The 19,413-nt window shown below is 39.6% G+C and overlaps 1 protein-coding gene across 1 annotated transcript in view; it reads right to left on the bottom strand.

Moving 5' to 3' along the window:
* Positions 1-18,203, bottom strand: part of CD34 (CD34 molecule) — a 118,421-nt gene extending 100,218 nt beyond the window's left edge. Inside the window, exon 1 of the mRNA XM_056557954.1 lies at positions 18,014-18,203. Within this exon, the coding sequence (XP_056413929.1) occupies positions 18,014-18,089 (76 nt within the window). The 5' untranslated portion in view covers positions 18,090-18,203. The remainder of the gene's footprint in view (positions 1-18,013) is intronic.
* Positions 18,204-19,413: the final 1,210 nt, after the last annotated feature.

The following is a 19,413-nucleotide window of genomic DNA, read 5'->3' as shown; positions in this document are numbered from 1 at the left end:
TTCATAAATAATCCCTCATATTGGAACCTCATGCAGGGTCTCAGTCTAAAGAAAATAAACAAATGCAACATGAAAGGCTAATACCATAGCGTGGCGACTCCAAATGTATGGTTCTACATAAGAATGATTTCTGTGTGAGCTGGCAGGGTTAGGATTTGTTCACACACTGTTTGTTTTTCCAATTTTTTATTTTTTAGCCATGAAAATCGGCAAATTTTTATGCAGAAATGGCTGTAAAAAACAAGTCATATTTGTGCAGTTCTTGTATAACTATTGGCCATTTATGATGTTTACAGCCAATTTTTTTTGTTTAGGACCGATTTGTTTCCAACAATGTCTGAAAATAAAGAACACACGATTTATTTATCGGCTATTATTATGGCAGACTTTTTTTAAACCTTTTTTGTGCACTAATCAGTAGATTTTTTTTTACCTGCAAATATGCCGTTCTAGGGAGAGAAAAAAATGACCAATTTTACTGTGTGTGAACATAGCCTTATAAAGAATCATATGTTGTATAGCTACAAATTATAAGTAATGGTCACTTTTCAGAGTTTAGGGAAAAAGTTTGTGAGCCCTTCAGGCTCCAAATTTAGTACAGTGGTCCCTCAACATGTGATATTAATTGGTTCCAGGAGAACCATCATATGTTGAAACCATCATATGTCGAGTACATATATCTATGTAAAAATGGTAATTGGTTCTGGGACCTCGGAACCATTGTATGTTGAATACATATCTCTATGGGAAACTGCTAACTGGTTCTGGGATGACCATTGTATGTGGAGTGTTTAACAAACCAGGGTGCCTCCAGTTGTTGCACAACTACAACTCCCAGCATGCATGTACAGCCATTGACTGTCTGGGCATGCTGGGAGTTATAGTTTTGCAACAGCTGGAGGCACACTGATAGGGAAACATTGATGTATGGAGTGTATAGTGTGTATATGTATTGTATGTGATGTGTGACATCGCATACAGTACTGTACAGTTCTTTAAATACCTTCAGGGGAGACAGAATGTCCTCCATTACGATCCTGCCGACTACAGCTCTATAGGAAAGGAAGGGGAGGGCAGCCAGCAGCTCATTGGATGCCTGCAGGCTATTGGCTATAGCTGCACTGGGGGGGCGGGGCTTACACAGAGCTCACAGTGGAAGCCTGCGTGAGTTAGCAGGACAGCATGTGAGTAACAGGAGGCAGAACGGGGCACACGGGGACATTAAACAACTATCTGTCAGATGCTGAAGTTGTCAGCGCTGTCAGATAGCTGTTTGTATGATGGCCCCGACACACAGCAGCATCATATGTCGATGCTGCCTTCAACATACGATGGGCTCTGAGAGGCCATCATATGTTGAAATGATCATATGTCGGGGCCATCATAATTTGGGGGGTCACTGTATAGGGAAACCATTTTTATATACACTATTAAGGAATGACACTGTTAGGTAACACAGGGGTTCCCTATTCAGGATGTTATCTCATCATGACAGCAGAAAGCGGCTACAAAGAGCATCTAATGCCTTAGAGGTCCTGTCCTTAGACAACCTAGGGATTTGAAGGGGTACTGTGAAATACCTAATTAACCCTGTGGTTGCTGTGGAAATGTAATACTTACTGCCAGCCTGCCCCACAGATTACATTTGGTTATGGGGGGTAGAAGGAGCAGGGGGACATTTTATGGCCAACTTCATGTCAAGGGACTTGCAACCCCATATTATAAATGAGTGGGAATGTATGATGGTTTTCTTCAGGCAGTCATGAGTAAAAGTTCCAACATCATCTCCATGACCAGTGTAGACTGGAGATTAGTCACTAAATATAACTTTTATTCAATTCACCACAGTCCATGGTTCCTTCTCTATAGCCTACTATAACCTAGTTTTCTTCTCGTTAAGGGTTGGTGCTGTTTTCGACCTGACATGTCAATTCTTTCTGTGGAGGCCAGAATCAGGCAGATGTTTCCACCATGGAAATTCCACTTTGTTCACAGTGCAGCAGAATCCCATTGAAAACAATGGGACTCTGCTGCAACGGAATTTCTAAACAGAATTTTGCAGCTGGATTGCGCTCAGAATGCTCTGACTGACTAAAATACAGTAATGAAGTTGAGTCCTGTACATCAATAATGTAGGGCAGGGTGTGGAAGGGAAAAGGCACTGAATTACACTTTCTGCGGTGTGAACTCCTACCATTAGTGTGAATGGGTCTTCTGCATATCCATTCACACTGCGGAAATTCAGCGGCGGAGAATTCCGCCACTGAAATTGATCCGTGCAAAGAAAGAACATGTTCTTTCTTTGCACAGAAGTCTGCGAGCACTGCATAGCCATCAATGGTGACGGCGCAGTGCTGCGCGGCCCTACTGCCGAAGTATCTCGGCGGCAACCGCCAGTATGGAATCTCTGCTCGTGGAATTCTGCGAGCGGAGATTCCATTCGAAATCCATCATGTGAACATACCCTAAGACTGTCTAGTCTCAGTTTAAGCCAACTATTAGTTGGCTTAAACTGTGCCAGGATTTTGTGCGAGAGTTTTGGTGCATTTTTGGCACATGATGCTGCATCTTAAAGGGGTTATCCAGGAAAAAAAAAACTTTTTTATATATCAAATGGCTCCAGAAAGTTAAATAGATTTGTAAATTACTTCTATTAAAAAAATCTTAATCCTTTCACTACTTATGAGCTGCTGAAGTTGAGTTGTTCTTTTCTGTCTAAGTGCTCTTTGATGACACCTGTCTAAGGAACTGTCCAGAGTAGAAGCAAATCCCCATAGCAAACCTCTTCTACTCTGTGCAGTTCCCGAGACAAGCAGAGATGTCAGCAGAGAGCACTGTTGCCAGACAGAAAATATAATAGAAGTGCTTACTTTACAAATCTGTTTAACTTTCTTGAGCCAGTTGATATATAAAAAAAATAATAATAATTTTCCTGAAATACCCCTTTAAGCCATTGTCAAATTGCCCCAGAATTCTGCTGTATTTGCACAAGTAAGTCTGGGTCAGTGGCGTGACCTTGGTAAAGGGGCATGGTTGATGTGTGCCACAAAAGTGGCAAGATTTTGGCACACAATTCAGGTTTAAAGAACACCTACTAATAGTTGGTGTAAACTTAAACTAGACAGTCAACCAATTAATTGCTTCTTTTTAAAAGTGAAAGAAGCAATCTGATTAGTTAGTTGCTTTGGCAACTGATCAACTTTTCCTTTGTAAAGGTTTTGATAAATCAGGGTTTGCATTGTCAAGGAATTACACTTGGCCACAGTTTTATGTTATCTCTGATTTTTGTATTAATACAAAGTATAAAGACTGGTTGAATATATTGTCCCTGCTTTCATTACATGCTTCCAAATATCAATACTTTCTACTAATTTAAAGGAGTAGTGTAGTGAAAGATAGCTCATATAGATTGCAGAGGGTCCGGCCACTGGGACCCCCGCAATCTTCTGAACGGGGCCCCGGCAGCCTGCTGGAAGGGGGCGTGCCGAACCCCGCAAGGAACGGTGGCCGACACGCCCGCTCAATGTATCCCAAAGAGATACATGGAGGGGCATGTCTGCCGCGGCTTCCTGCGGGGTCGGGACAGCTGCTTCTGGCAGACTACTAAGGCCCTCTTCAGGAGATCATGGGGATCCCAGATGCCGAACCCTCTGTAATCTATAACTTAAAACCTTAAGTTATTTTTCACTGCACTACTCCTTTAAAACATAAAAGGTATGTATAGGTATAGGAGGAGCTAACATATTTTTAGTGAAGTAAATGTATTATATGTCTACAACCCTAGTACCACTCTTTACATATAGTATATGATACACACATTGCATTGTATAATGCCCATGCTGTGAGATGTAGTGCCCACCATGTTATAATACTAAGACACAAAACATGTTCTCATTAAATTATCCTCCTTATGGACTAGTCTGTCTCTCTTTCTGGGTACAGTGCCCATCCCAACAGCTAGGTATCTTTAGGCCACTACTATCTCAGTTTTAGCAGCTAGAGAACCTATTTAAGAGGCAAATGCTTACAAAACTGGTGCCAGGAAGTTAAACAAATTTGTAGATTACTTCGATATAAAAAACGTAATCCTTCCAGTACTTATCAGCTGCTGTCTGCTCCACAGGAAGGTGTATAGTTATTTCCAGACTGACCACAGTGCTCTCTGCTGACATATCTGTCCATGTCAAGAACTGTCCAGAGCAGGAGCAAATCCCCATGGCAAACCTCTCTTTACAGTTCCTGACATGGACAGAGGTGTCAGCAGGGAGCCCTGTGGTCAGACAGGAAAGAACTACACAACTTCCTTTGGCGTATGCAGCAACTGATAACTATTGAAATGCTTAACATTTTAAAATAGAAGTTATTTACAAATTGGTTTAAATTTCTGGCACCAGTTAATTTTTCCACCGGAGTACCCCTTTAATACTCTTCTAGATTTCAGACTATGTTCTCTGCCACCTTTCCAGACATAGCCACTCTGACCATACAGTCTGGCAATAATGGTCTGTGCCAATAAAAGTTATCATTTGCTTTCACCAAAAATGTATGCAGACGCAAAGAAATACTATGAATTTTAAATATGTATAAACATCCTAATGTAACACATGCAGTGGATTCCCATTTAGAAAGGGATTTCAGGCAGTCTCCACAGTTGGAACTTGACCTATTACTTCTTGCCCAATGTGATCTTTTAAGGAACTGAAAAAGATCACATTGGGGTGGGAAGTTTTTGGGGTAAGTTCAGTTTTAAATCTAGCTTTTTATTTATTTTTTACACTTTTTACTGTTCTTGGTATTCAGTAGGCATATGATTTCTTCTAAATACAAGCTCTTTCCGACATGTTGTTTGTCTTATTTTAATGATATCTTACTCCCTAGAAATAATCTTTCATAACACAGATACTAACAGCGAAGACACTTATAGTATGAATGATACACGTTACTAATGGAAAAGAGGGATTGTCATAGGAAGCTCTAAAATAGACATCATTGTCCGACAATAGCAGCAAGCTGAGAGTCTGTTCTAAATTAGTCTTCTAGACTTCAAGTATGACATGTGGAAGGAACCAGAAGGGTGGGACCTTCTGCCCTCTGGAAACAACTGATAAAATACGTCCTCTTTTCACTCTGTGCCAGACAGGATGCTGCTAAAGTGTGTTCAAAGGCACGCAGGAATAAACAAAGGAAATCAATCTACACTATGACATCACTCTGGCCTGGTCCATTCTCCCATCAGGCATCTACCCAGCCTGCATTGTCACTGATAAGACAAAGGAATGTGAGATGGATCACACTAGGTGTGTCATGCCCCAAGTGCTCATTTGTCACATTACCACAAAAGATACCATAAAAACATATATTTTATATAGACTGTTGTCTTTAAAAACAATTATATCAAATAAATTCAGTTTTTCTACAGAGATCTGTAAACACAGAAGCAAAACTCTTTTTACAAAGTCATAATTGACGGTATGGCACTATGAGTGACTGTCAGACTTTCAATATCTGATATATATATATATATATATATATATATATATATATACATATAGTAAATTTGAGGAGCCGTATTAGTCCAGTGATGCAGATGCAAATCATAAAATGTTGCAGTATCTTGTAATACCTTTTTTATTGGACTAACAACATTTTGTAGAGACAAACTTTCGGGATTCCTCCCTTTATCAAGTCCACCTGTGTCTTCTACTTGTGAGCTTAGATTTGCTTTGGATTTGATAAAGGGAGGAATCCCGAAAGCTTGTCTCTACAAAATTATGTTAGTCCAATAAAAAAGGTATTACAAGATACTGCAACATTTTATGATTTGCATATATATATATATATATATATATATATATATATATCTTTGCTGTGTTATTCTGTGATAATATAGTATACGTTTAAAATAGTCAACTGCCCTGGGGGTTCTACCACAGGAACGTTCCAATAAAAGATAAACTTTTTGGGGGCTATAGCTTTTCCTGTAGCCACAGAAAATAGCTGCAAATACAGCCAAAATAAGACCAAATAGGTTTTATAAAAGGCAAAAATTATAATAATAATAATTGTCCCAAACAAAAAATAAGTCAACTGTTGCCAGAAAGTTAAACAGACTTGTAAATTAAAAAAGTAGCCAACCCCTCTAGGCTAGCATCAGTTGCCTGATACAATGATGTAATGGTAAAAATGATGACTGGATCGTGCTTCAATTATAATATGAAAGTGCAAATTTATTACACAATATAAAATACATATAAAATATAAACAATAACTCCTCGAAACACAAGGGCCCTTGTGCCGAGGAAAATTACAATATAAAACTTATACACTCACCAATAGCTAGCATTGAGAATTTTTTAACAATGCAATAGTACTTTAAATCCAGCCTCCGATATTTCAAATGGGTTAAATGTCCCTTAAAAGGTATGGATTCCAATTATACGTAAGGTACGTCAAGTCCCATATAGGATATAGATTCCAAATTTTAAACGTGGAATAGGTAAATTATAGTTACCAGTCTGCAATACATCCCGATAGAAAGTCACCTTGAAAATGTGGAGTCCACACGGTTAGGTGGTACCAGACGCTGGCATGCGTCCTCGCGGCGGTCTACCTGCGACAGACCGGCTGTGATGATAGCCGCTTGCTGATGTTTCGCTGCAGATGGTAACCACACGATGAAGCAGGTGCGGACTTCTAGGTAACTCGATGGTGGGTGACATCACAGGCGCTGGGCAATGCTGCCTGGAAGATGATTCCGGGAATGGTGTACTGCTTAGCAGAACTTGATCGGAGTTCGCATTTGAATAGTCAGGTAGCGGTGATGTATTATATTCTTATACCTAGACGCGTTTCTGGGCTCACATGTGCTTTATACACGGCCCTTTCCTCAGTAGGCTTGCACATTTTCAAGGTGACTTTATATCGGGATGTATTGCAGACTGGTAACTATAATTTACCTATTCCACGTTTAAAATTTGGAATCTATATCCTATATGGGACTTGACGTACCATACGTATAATTGGAATCCATACCTTTTAAGGGACATTTAACCCATTTGAAATATCGGAGGCTGGATTTAAAGTACTATTGCATTGTTAAAAAATTCTCAATGCTAGCTATTGGTGTGTGTATAAGTTTTATATTGTAATTTTCCTCGGCACAAGGGCCCTTGTGTTTCGAGGAGTTATTGTTTATATTTTATATGTATTTTATATTGTGTAATAAATTTGCACTTTCATATTATAATTGAAGCACGATCCAGTCATCATTTTTACCATTACATCATTGTATCAGGCAACTGATGCTAGCCTAGAGGGGTTGGCTACTTTTTTAGTTTTGTTTCCCTTATCACAACACCAGGTGTAGGTGTACAGCCCTCTTACCTCGGCTAGTTAATTGTGAGCTGCACATCCCCAGTTTTTTAGACTTGTAAATTACTTCTATTAAAAAATCTTAACCCGTCCAGTACTTATCAGCTGCTGTATGCTCCAGAGGAAATTGAGTAGTACTTTTCAGCCGGACCACATTGCTCTCTGCTGACACCTCTGTCCATGTCAGGAACTGTCTGGAGCAGGAGAGGTTTGCTATGGCTATTTGCTCCTGCTCTGGACAGTTCCTGACATTGACAGCGGTGTCAGCAGAGAACACTGTGGTCAGACAGAAAGGAAATATACAATTTCCTCTATATTATACAGCAGCTGATAAGATCTAAAAGAATTACGATTTTTTTTAATAGAAGTAATTTACAAATATGTTTAACTTTGTGGAGGCAGTTGATATGAAAAAAAAAAATAGTTTTGCACTGGAATACCCCTTTAAGCTATTGGCACTGGCACCTTTGATACCTAGTGCCCAAGGCTTCATTGTCTACTGGATGCCTGGAAAACCATTGTCAGATAATACTAATGACAACCAGCTTATGTGACAGCCAGCTTAGTTAAAATGCATAGTATAATAGGATATTGTCATTTTGATCATTGTAAATACATACAGTAAGTTACATGTGATAGAATATATTGCATAACACATTTATTGTGTTAAGACAGGGCAATCTGTGGCTTTTGTATTTGTACTGTATGTATTCTTATGGCTTTTGTATTTCTATATGTTAATATTACAGTTTTCTAATCAGTGAACCCAATATGTAAGGGAACATAATAACTCAAAGGAATAATAGCTGATTCTGTCATGTAGGGAAACACAATATGCACTAAAGTGCACTAGTATTTTACAGCAGTTTCATCCATCTTCCAGTTTTATAATTAAAATTATTTATCTGAATAGGGTTTTCCACTGTTATTTGATTTATTGAAATGAGCTTCGTTTAGCTAACCTTTTTTGGCAACTTTTCTTTTTTTTTTTTTTTTTCCAAAGCTAGTTCTTTGGCAATTCTGCCTAAGGATTGATACACACATGTAGTGAGATTTATCAGAACCTGTGCAGAAGAAAAGTTGACCAGTTGCCCATAGCAACCAGATTGCTTCCATCATTTTTAAAAAGGCTTTTAAATTGTAAAAGAAGCAATCTGATTGGTTATTTGGACAACTGGTCAGCTTTTCCTCTTCATAGGTTTTCATAGATCTCCCCAATGGTGTTGTTCTACAAAAGTGCTACCTAAAATGCTCTTTTATTTGTGGCTTTTTTCTCCTTTCAGTGGCATTTTTAGGGTGAGTTTCCTGTGGACATTTTACCTGTGCTGTAAAGTCAACTTTTATAAAGGGATATTCCAGGCCCAGAAAATAAAAAAGGAGAACTGAATCAGGGTGCTTAAGAAATGAAACAGGAAACCATACTCACCATACTTACCTGCCCAATGTCCTGTCACTGCCATTCCAACAGCTCCCAGTCCCCAACTTCTTCCTTGTTCCTATGACAGTAAATGCCCACTCAACAAACCACTAACCACAGCAATGGACTGCCTCAGCAGACACAATGCGTCACAGTAACCAGAAAGCAACCTTGAGTGACAAGGACAAGGAACCATTGAAATTGCAGCAGGAGGTCAGGCAGGTGAGTATAGTTTATTTTTATAGCACCCTGACTTTTTAGTTCCTACAGAATTAATGCATATATAAGTATACTATTCAATTCAGTGCCTCTAGGTAGAGAAATTTTTATGACTAGGTTATAGTTCTTCTAAATGTATGTTACATTCTTGCTAACAGAAATGTATATTTATTACAATTGAATTAAAACTATTGCAGTAGAAAGTATAATCCAGTAAAGATGAGACATATAACTGTCCATTATATGTTTAATGTTTTTACAAAATATAATTTAACTGTTCAAATGTCAACATATGCTACATGGGAGAGATCTAAGCTCTCTCCAGAGCCGCAATATTTCCACAGTAGAGACACCATTCGTGCCAAACTTGTTTTAAGTTTTCTTAACTTCAAAGCAAAGCTAAATTGGATGCAAGTGGTAAGTTTTGTTCCATTGCAGATTTTTTTTTATCTAGTTCTGGCATTCTCAAATTCATTTACACATTTGTAGTGTGATGCCAAAACAACTTATTGGAAACATAGAACAGGAAGGGAGTGCCTTGACTTTGCAATGTTCTTGAGAAATATTTGAGACTGGACAATGTTTGCACATGTCTATCCACATGGGCTACAGATTTTTATTGTTAACAAACTGTAGTTTATAGGATATACAGAGAGTCCAGCATAGTTACACAAAACAACAAATTACACGGAGTGAAAGTATATTCAAAGGGATACAAAATAGGCAGAAAAATACTATACAGAGGAGAAAGTAAAAAAAAATTGTCAGTTTCTATGAAAAAATATATAATAAAATATCTAACAAAACACAATTGAGCAAAATTAGTCTAAGATACTCAAGATTTATCACAGTCACTCTGTTGTTTGATAAATATGGCATGTTTAGATTATGTAGCCTAAATTTAGACCAATTATTAGTTTACTTACTTTACTCCAAAATGTTACCTCAGAATTTCAGCACATTTTTTGGCGCAAGCCATCCCCCTTCCCCACAAAGCCGTCCTCTTTTCTAGTAAGCTACAGCCCTTATCAACCAAGGCAGAAACATATCTTACAAGTGTTTAAAACTTAAAATACTGCATAAAAAAGGCCTGGCAAAGTTACATGTAAAGATAACAATTAGCTATATAAAGGAGCAGGAAATAAGATCCCGACATCTGTGGGTAAAGCAAGGGGTTGTTGATCTGCATCCTATTTTATGAAACTTATTGGTGCATTTTATGTGATATTAGATCAAATACTGTGCAGAGGAAAAACTGCCCAGTTGCCCATAAAAAACAATCAGTTACGGTAGCTTCTTTCATTTTTTAGAGGTCTCTTTAAAAATGAAAGAAGCATTCTGATTGGTTGCTATGGGTAACTGGTCAACTTTTCCTCTGGACAGGTTTTGATAAATCTCCCCCATTGTCTTTGAGTGTTGAAGTAAAACTAGCCATATAGTATAGTATAGTGGTTATGGTCCATAAATAAATGGCAGGGTTTAGGTTCATTCACAACTGGCTATCTCATTGTATCAATTAGTAAATAACTAAAGTAGACAAAAACTGTCGATGAGTAACATTTTGGGCATAGTTTAGAAGTGTCAGGTTGAAATTTATTTGTGTTGCTATCGGGCTGCAATATTAGGTGTTTGTTAACCTTCTGAAATGTTTCACACGTTGGCCTATTTTCCTGATACAGGCACTTTAGTTTTTGTTCTAAAGGCATTAGGTAAATAGGTGTACCCTGTCTATTGCAGGGAAATGAGAGACATGTATGGATAGGGGAAGTCATAAAATGCTGGAGGGCATGCCAGATCTGTTGATTTAAAAAAACAAAACTATTCTCAAAATGTAGTATGTGGTAGATGAACAATTAAATGTCCTAAAATTTCCTTGTTTATACAAGGAAGACATGTAGACCACATCCACTTGCTTCCAGTAGAGTCATCATAATGCCACAGGGCCTAATGGATCCACCACAACAGAAGAGAAAATGTTGTAAAAGAGGTTGGCCACTTCTACTGTTACTAATCTTTGCCTAGGCATCCGTTATGAGTAATGAGAAGCCCTGCTCCCAGATCCCACATCTTCTCTCCTCAGCAGAGATCCCGTCCATGACCTGGAGGAGGAGCATGGGGCCACTACAACATCACTCAGCCTCCTCCATTGCACCTGTGCTACTCTCATGCAGAGCATTCCAGTGACGTTATGGTCAGATGCTTCTCCATAAGATGTCAGGGATGGGATCTTTGCGAGGGATACAGAGGACAGGAGATTGGGGCAGAGTTTCCTATTACACATAACAATGACTGAGGCAAGGACAAGTAACAACAATAATGAGTTGCCTATAAGTGGCATACCACCTACTATAGAAGAAATTATTTAAAAATGGCCTACCCCCTATTTACCATATTAGTGTACTTGATGTAAGACTGAATGCATGAAAGAAGTTTTGGATAGGATAGGACAAGCAATGAAAAGTAGAAGGCAAGTTGACTACAAACAAAGCCAGTAACCTTTGGAGTAAGTTGAGGTTAGCAGCAAGATGTAGAGGTGGGGTAACAGGGAAAACCCTTACGTTCCTCTATGGAAGAAAAGGAGCCAGAAATACATTCATTTAAAGGCACATGTGCTGTTACATAGCTAGTATCATTGAAATCAGACAAAGTTCTATCAAGTTCATTCAAGTGAGTTGGAAGTGGGGATGTGAAAGGGGAGGAGTATGGGATGGAGGAGAGGAGTATGTACAGTCAGGTCATATACAAAAGCTTTACTCAGCCAGTTAATGAAAACCTCTCAAGAGTCCAAATTTATGTATGAGTAGAGCCCATAGATGAACCCATTCAATTGAGGCTTTGTAAGCATTAAAGGAGACAGGGATCCTAGAGCCAAGGTTCAAGAGTATATGCTTCTTTAAATAGTATGTTAAACCCCAGCACACTCAGTAAAATTATAAAACTATTTCTCCATATTAAAAACACATCTACCATGGTTAAAAAAGTTCCCCCACAAAAAAATGAAGGATGTGGAAAATTGGTATAAAAATCTAACAACACAGGTGAGACTTTCACTTTGAGAGAAAGCATAGACTTTTGAGAGAAAGCATAGAAGTAACTGGGGCTTTTGGGTTATTAGTCAGGAGTACAATTGTGAATGATTATGTAAGATTCACAAATCTTACGTAGGATGTCATATATAAAAATATGTTTTTGTGGTTGTTGCTTTTCTATTATCAAGGTTGATGTTAAGATTTTACTAAGAGTCTGCTGGAATTCATATTATTTGTTTTTGTGAGACTTTGCTATGTCCACCTTTGTAGAGCCATGCAATAAAATTAATAGGGGACAGCCAGCTCACAAAGGTAAGCTGGCTACCCTCTATTAATTTCATTGTATGGCTCTACAAAAACTCTTGAGCTTCAAGGTGGTTAATATGCCTGGCATAAAGGCAAATTGGATTAGGTTAATCACATAGCAAGTACTTTCATATGGAATTTACCATTATCATGGTGTAAAGGGATGGGTCTAGAGATTGAACATTTGCTGGGATCCTTGCTTAGTTCGGGTATGACAACAATTAATGCTTCTGTCATAGATGTAGGATGGCTAGATGACTCAAATGCTTTTATGTAAAGTCTGAGTAATGTTGGTGTAAAGTATTCAGAGTCTTGTTTAAAGAATTGGGATTGGGAGTCTATCAGTCCCAGGGAATGCATTCTGAACACGGAAACTTGAAGCACATAGCCGTCACGCCTCCTCCCATAGACATGAATGGAGGGAGTGTGACGGCTGTGGTCGCCTTTCATCCAGCACAAAGTGGAGTTTGCCCCGTGCACCGCATGACTGGGGTGCAGCGTGGAGATCGCAGGGGGTCCCAGCGAACAGACATCTTATCCCCTATCCTTTGGATGTTTAGGAGCAGAGAACCCCTTTAAGTGTTTGAATAGTAAGTTTTGCTGGTAGGATATAAGCACTGGCAACTACAAATTGGTATACAAATCTAACAACACAGGTTAGACTTTGCTGGTTCTTCAATTACTTCTCTGAATGGCATAGAAAGCAAAGAAACTGAGCCTACAGGATTATTAGTTATGAATAAACTGTACTTAACACATTTCCTGTAAATACATAAATGGCTGTTAGATTCAAACATTTTCCCAGATGTATGAAACTGTGTGAGAGAAAGAGTGGAGAGATTTTTTCTCATCAACCAATCACAGCTCAGCTAATGAGTTCTGGTAAAGTGAAAACTAAGCTGTGATTGGTTGCTGTGGGGAAATCACACCACTTTTTCTTTCACACAGTTTGATAAATCTGGGCCATTGTGTACAACAGAGTAGGGGTTATAATGAAGAATATATATATATATATATATATATATATAGATAGATAGATAGATAGATAGATAGATATATATTATATTTAGGAATATAAATGAATGTTTTTTTTGTATTAGGATAGGGCATCAATTTATGATAAGTAGGCATCAAGTCCCTTTATGAAAGAGGATGGGATATGTGTCCACTTGTTGTTTGTACTGTATCTATTATCTTTGCGACTGATAAAAATCCCCTTCCATGAAACCTCTCCAAAATACCACCTCTTTGAGATGTGGACCAAATTTTTTATGACAAGCTTTTCAGTCCATTTTTATTGTTGCCAACTGTCCTGAATTTGCCGGGATTGTCCCGATATTGTCCAGGACATGGCTCAGGATGCACGTCCCCGTGATGAGACTTGATGGTAAAATAACTATGCCCCAATGACACAGCTATGCATTACACTGTCACATCACTTGCCTGCTATGAAAAGAGAACAGGAGAAGCAGTGGCCTTCAGAGAATGAGCTAATGTACTGGGTAAAGGCTGGTGCTAAAACAACTGATAGCAGTGGAGTGAAGGATGGGAATGATGCCTGATGAAGCTGCTTTCCCGCAGCGAAACGCATTGCATCTTGGGAAATAAACTACCTCAATTTTATCTGATCTCCATTCCTTTTGTATCCTGCACCACATGGAGCCGGCATTCTCCTTGCAACCAGACCGATTGAATACATTTTAGGAACTGTCCAGAGCAGGATAGGTTTTCTATGGGGATTTTCTCCTACTCTAGACAGTTCCTAAAATGGACAGAGGTGTCAGCAGAGAGCACTGTGGTCAGGTAGAAAGGAAATTAAAAAAGAAAAGAACTTCCTGTGGATCATGACAGCAGCTGATAAGTACTGGAAGGATTAAGATTTTTTAATAGAAGTAATGTACAAATCTGTTTAACTTTCTGGCAATAGTTGATTTAAAAAAATATATGTTTTCCAGTACCCCTTTAACACTTTAGCTTAGCACTAGGGGAAAGAAGAACTACTGCACACATCCCTGGTAAGACAGAAGGAGTATGCTTTCCCTCCCCATTGAGGTGTACCAGGTAAGGAGGAACATGAGGGACGTCACTGCTAGTTTATCATTGAAGAAATGGGATTCCACAGGTTCTTTTTGATTCTCTTGAACCAGTTGTTAAAAAACAGCCAGTTCAGAAACTAGGAAAAAGAAGAAAACCAGAGCTGGTTAGGATGTGTTTACAAGTTAAAGATCGCCAGCCAGTGGAGTAAGGGAGTGCTTGTCCCTGCTCTACCACACCCCGTAAGATGCAGGCGATCTGAGTATGTGATCATACCACCTGCATCCATTCCTTGTCAGGCCTCACTAGCCATGGTCAGAGCTACAGTACATCTGAAGGGACATGGGGTCAGGTGAGTATACTGCTATTCTGGAGGGGTGTGTATATTGAAGTTTTAAGTTAATGAAGAAGGCACAGTGTATTATCATTAATCCTGGGGGCGCCCATGATAAAAATAGGTTTCAGTAGCACAGGATGTTAAAATTAATTCAGGGACACAATGTATTATAATTACTTCAGGGGGCACCTATGTTATAATTAATTCAGATGGCACAGTATATAGTAATTAATTCAAAGGTCACAGAATAGTATATTTAATTCAGGCGACTTTATTTATCTGTATGAGGACACAATCACAGCACAACAACCAATCACAGCTCAGCTTTTATATCTCACGGAGCTCTGGAAAAATAAAAGCTGAGCTGTGGTTTGTTTCCCTTGGCAGATTGAGAAAAATGGGCCAGTATGTATTATAATGAATTTCAGTAGGCACTATATATGGCAGTATTTTATTCAGGGGGCATAGTGTGTGGTAGTAATATATTAAAGAGCACAGTTTGTGGTAATTTTATATTCAGGGGTACACTGTGTGAAAGTTTTATGTTAAGCAGGCATGATTTGGGACAATTTTTAATTCAGCAGGCACTTTGTGGCAAGTATAAAGCACAGTGTGTGGCAGTATTATATTTAGGGGGTACAGTGTGTGGCACTAAAAATATATCATCCTAGTATAAAATAATGTGGATTTGTTGCAAAAGTGAGAGTCTGGGCTGCAAAGTCTAGAGAAGCAAGACAAGCTAGAAGTCATGGTGATCAGAGCCAGATTGAGAGGAAAATGAACAAATAGTGTGTTAACCTTAACCTATCTTGGAAATTGGTAGATTTAATTAGGAGTAGAAATACTTTTCTGCTGTGCATAAACTGTTACATTCCTATGACAGCTTTAATGTCCAAAACATATAGCTAGGGTCTTGTATTCTGGGTCTAAATTAAAATAGTTTTCCATGATTTATAAAAAAAAAATATTTACAAAAACTATACTGTCCTAAAATAAATGCTGAGAATATTAAGGAAACATGTGTTTATGGGAAAATCCACACGTGACAAATTCACAAACACAAAGCCAAACTCTTCACAAACCATACCCCAACAAACCACACCTCAAAAGACCACTTCCACTGCAAACCCGACCCCAACAAACCACTTAGACTGCAAATTGCACCCAAATAACCCACTTCCACCACAAACCAAACCCCAACATAACACTTCCACCGCAAACCACCTACCATTAAAACCCCTTCCACTGCAAACCACTGCCCAACAAACCACTTCCACTGCAAACCACGCTCCAATAAACCACTACAACGGCAAACCACACCCCAACAAACCCCTTCCCTGCTAACCACACCCCAACAAACCACTTCCACAGCAAACTACACCCCAACAAACCCCTTCCCTGCTAACCACACCGCAGCAAACCACTTCCACTGCAAACCACACCCCAACAATTCACTTCCACTGCAAACCACACCCCAACAAATCCCTTCCACTGCAAACCACACTCCACTAAACCACTACAACGGCAAACCACACCCCAACAAACCCCTTCCCTGCTAACCACACCACAACAAATCCCTTCCACTGCAAACCACTGCCCAACAAACCACTTTCACTGCAAACCACACCCCAACAAATCACTTCCACTGCAAACCACACCCCAAAAAATCACTTCCACAGCAACCCATACCCCAACAAACCACTTCCACGGCAAACCACACCCCAACATAACACTTCCACTGCAAATCATACCTACAAAAAACACACCCCTACACTGTCAACACCAAAGTGTCCCTAGAAAAAAGAATGTTCAAATGGCTGGCAAGCATGCATTTTGTATAGTGGCCATTTTTTATTGAGAAGACTGTTCCCATAAAATCCAAAAAGTTTTCTTTGTATTTATGTTAAATTAAATGGTATTTTAAATTCTTCAAATAAAAAATAAATAAACCAGACAGGAAGAGTTCTGATACGACCAGACATTTTCCTGGACTTCCTGTCAGTAATCCCAATGATGACTGCTACAATCTCCTAGCCTAATACATCCTCTTCACATAATAGACTGAAGAAACAGAACAAATAGTCACAGACTACTAAATACATCCAGATTTGGTACTTGTATGATACTGACTTATTCATTCAATGGGGGATATGTATCCATGCATTTACATAAACAAGCATGGTGTTCAGAATATGCACAATGGCCCTTATTTATTATTCTAAACCCGACTTGTTTTGTCGGGTTTTCTTGGTGCATCTTTGTCTGCGACATGTCGCAGACATCGTGCACCAGTCTGCGACACAATGCAACATTTTTTCCCGACGGACCCGATGTGGATTCTCCCAAACCCGAAAAAGGGGCGTAACCCGACATTTCTGAGCTTTCCCACGTATTTATAAAGGTTTCCAACCCGAATTTGTTGAATTGTTGTGGATTTTTTCCCGACAACTCAGAGGAGTTGGAAACCAAAACCTACAAAACCCACGTGCGACAAACAGGATGCGACATAATAATAAATACCAGGGGGAAAAAGCAGTCGGGTAAGAAAGCAACATAGACTTACAACCCGATTATGTTTATCATCCCTACCAACACTTTCTGTGATACATACAATTTTTTCATAAGTACCGGTATGTTGAAAGGTGGGTGACTTATTTTTGTAAAGATTTCTACCACCTTTCGTTACACAGTAAGTGATTCCAGGCACAGTGTAGCATAGGTCAGTAGCTGTCCCCCATTCCTCAATCACTTTGCATTAGGTTCATGAATACAGCGCTAGTGTTAGTAAATTGCTCCAGAAAGACTTTTTCTTATTGTAAATAACACGCTATATTGCATTCGTTTCAGTATAAAGAAACACATTCACTTTATCATATGTGTAATATTCTCTTCTGCAAAACTTTGACTAAACCTTAAGATCTCTATCCACAAAACAAACCTTTATCCCAAACTTTATAATCAGTAAGTGACAATATATCAAGGAAAGCAAAAGAAATAAACCTAGGAAGTATGTATCAGATTTGCTGTGGATGTCACTAATGTATATTTACCAGTTTATAATATTACTGCTTGTTCACATTAAGGAATAACTGTCTACCTTTCCAGTGCTAAGCATCTACAGCAGCGGTCTTCAAACTGTGGCCCTCCAGCTGTTGCAAAACTACAACTCCCAGCATGCCAGGACAGCCTTCGGCTGTCCTGGCATGCTGGGAATTGTAGTTTTGCAACAGCTGGAGGGCCACAGTTTGAAGACCACTGATCTACAGTTATCTATCATTTCATGTCAATAGGATTACTCACCAAGGACACACAGGATGCTTATCATAGCAAGCAGGATTTTCCCCCTTGTCCAAGTGATAACATTGCAGGGAAGCATCTTTTTGTGTCAGTAGTAGAGGAGAGGGAACCAGGTCCTGCCTTGTTAGTGCCCTGTGAGGTCAGAGCTGCAGAGAGAGAGTGAGTGGTCTATGTGTTTCAGCCTCAAGCTCAAGTGAGGTGGAGTCACAAAGGTCCAATGTTTCATATGATATGTTTATGTGCCCCCCTTCAATGCAATTACGTAAAGTAGGGGGAGGACTAACTTTCTAGGCAAGAGAATCTACTACTTCTGCAACTTATAACACACCACAGAAAAGTGAATACCGCTACAGGATTAAGTGTGGTGCTATTTCTTCGATTTTTTCACCCTACTATTGTGAAAGTTTTATTTTTATTTTTTTTAAGTTAAAATTTAATAGGTTCCTTGATACCATCTTTTTGTTCCTATAGGCTATATTAACTTTTCATCGCCTCAGATTTTCCAAAATGGCTGTAAAAATGCTGCAGTTTTACAGTGATGGCCGAAAATCATGGTAAAATTGCAGTTTATTTGCTGTAATTTCAGATAATTGTGGGAAGCTGTAATGATACCACAGCCAAACCATAACGAAACCACAGCAAGTGAATACAGCTTCACACTGGGCAATTATCATTACGATCCTTAACCCCTTAAAGGGGTTCTCCGGTGCTTAGACATCTTATCCCCTATCCAAAGGATAGGAGATAAGATGCCTGATCGCCGGAGTCCTGCCGCTGGGGACCCCCGGGTTTTGCACGCGCCCCCCCATTTGTAATCAATCCCCGGAGCGTGTTCGCTCCGAGTCTGATTACCAGCGACCACAGGGCCACATCTCCACCCCCGTGTGACCTCACGCTTCGCCCCTCAATGCAAGTCTATGGGAGGGGGCGTGACAGCTATCACGCCCCCTCCCGTAGGATTGCATTGAGGGGCGGAGCATGATGTCACACAGGGGCGGAGGCGTGATGTCACACGCCGTCGGCCCTGTGGTCGCCGGTAATCAGACTCGGAGCGAACACGCTCCGGGGACTGATTACAAACGGGGTGCCGTGTGGAAGATCACGGGGGTCCCCAGCGGCAGGACTCCCACGATCAGGCATCTTATCCCCTATCCTTTGGATAGGGGATAAGATGTCTAAGCACCGGAGTACCCCTTTAAGGACCAAGCCCATCTTCACCTCTAGGACCAGAGCATTTTTTGCACATCTGACCACTGTCACTTTATGCATTAATAACTCTGGGATGCTTTTACTTATGAATTTGTTTCTTCGTGACATATTCTACTTTAACATACAGTGACCCCCCGACCTACGAAGGTCCCGACATACAATCATTTCAACATACGATGGCCTCTCAGAGGCCA

This window comes from Hyla sarda, chromosome 2 (genome assembly GCF_029499605.1).
Source record: "Hyla sarda isolate aHylSar1 chromosome 2, aHylSar1.hap1, whole genome shotgun sequence".
Taxonomy (NCBI): Eukaryota; Metazoa; Chordata; class Amphibia; order Anura; family Hylidae; genus Hyla; species Hyla sarda.
This window is presented reverse-complemented; position numbering and strand designations above follow the sequence as displayed.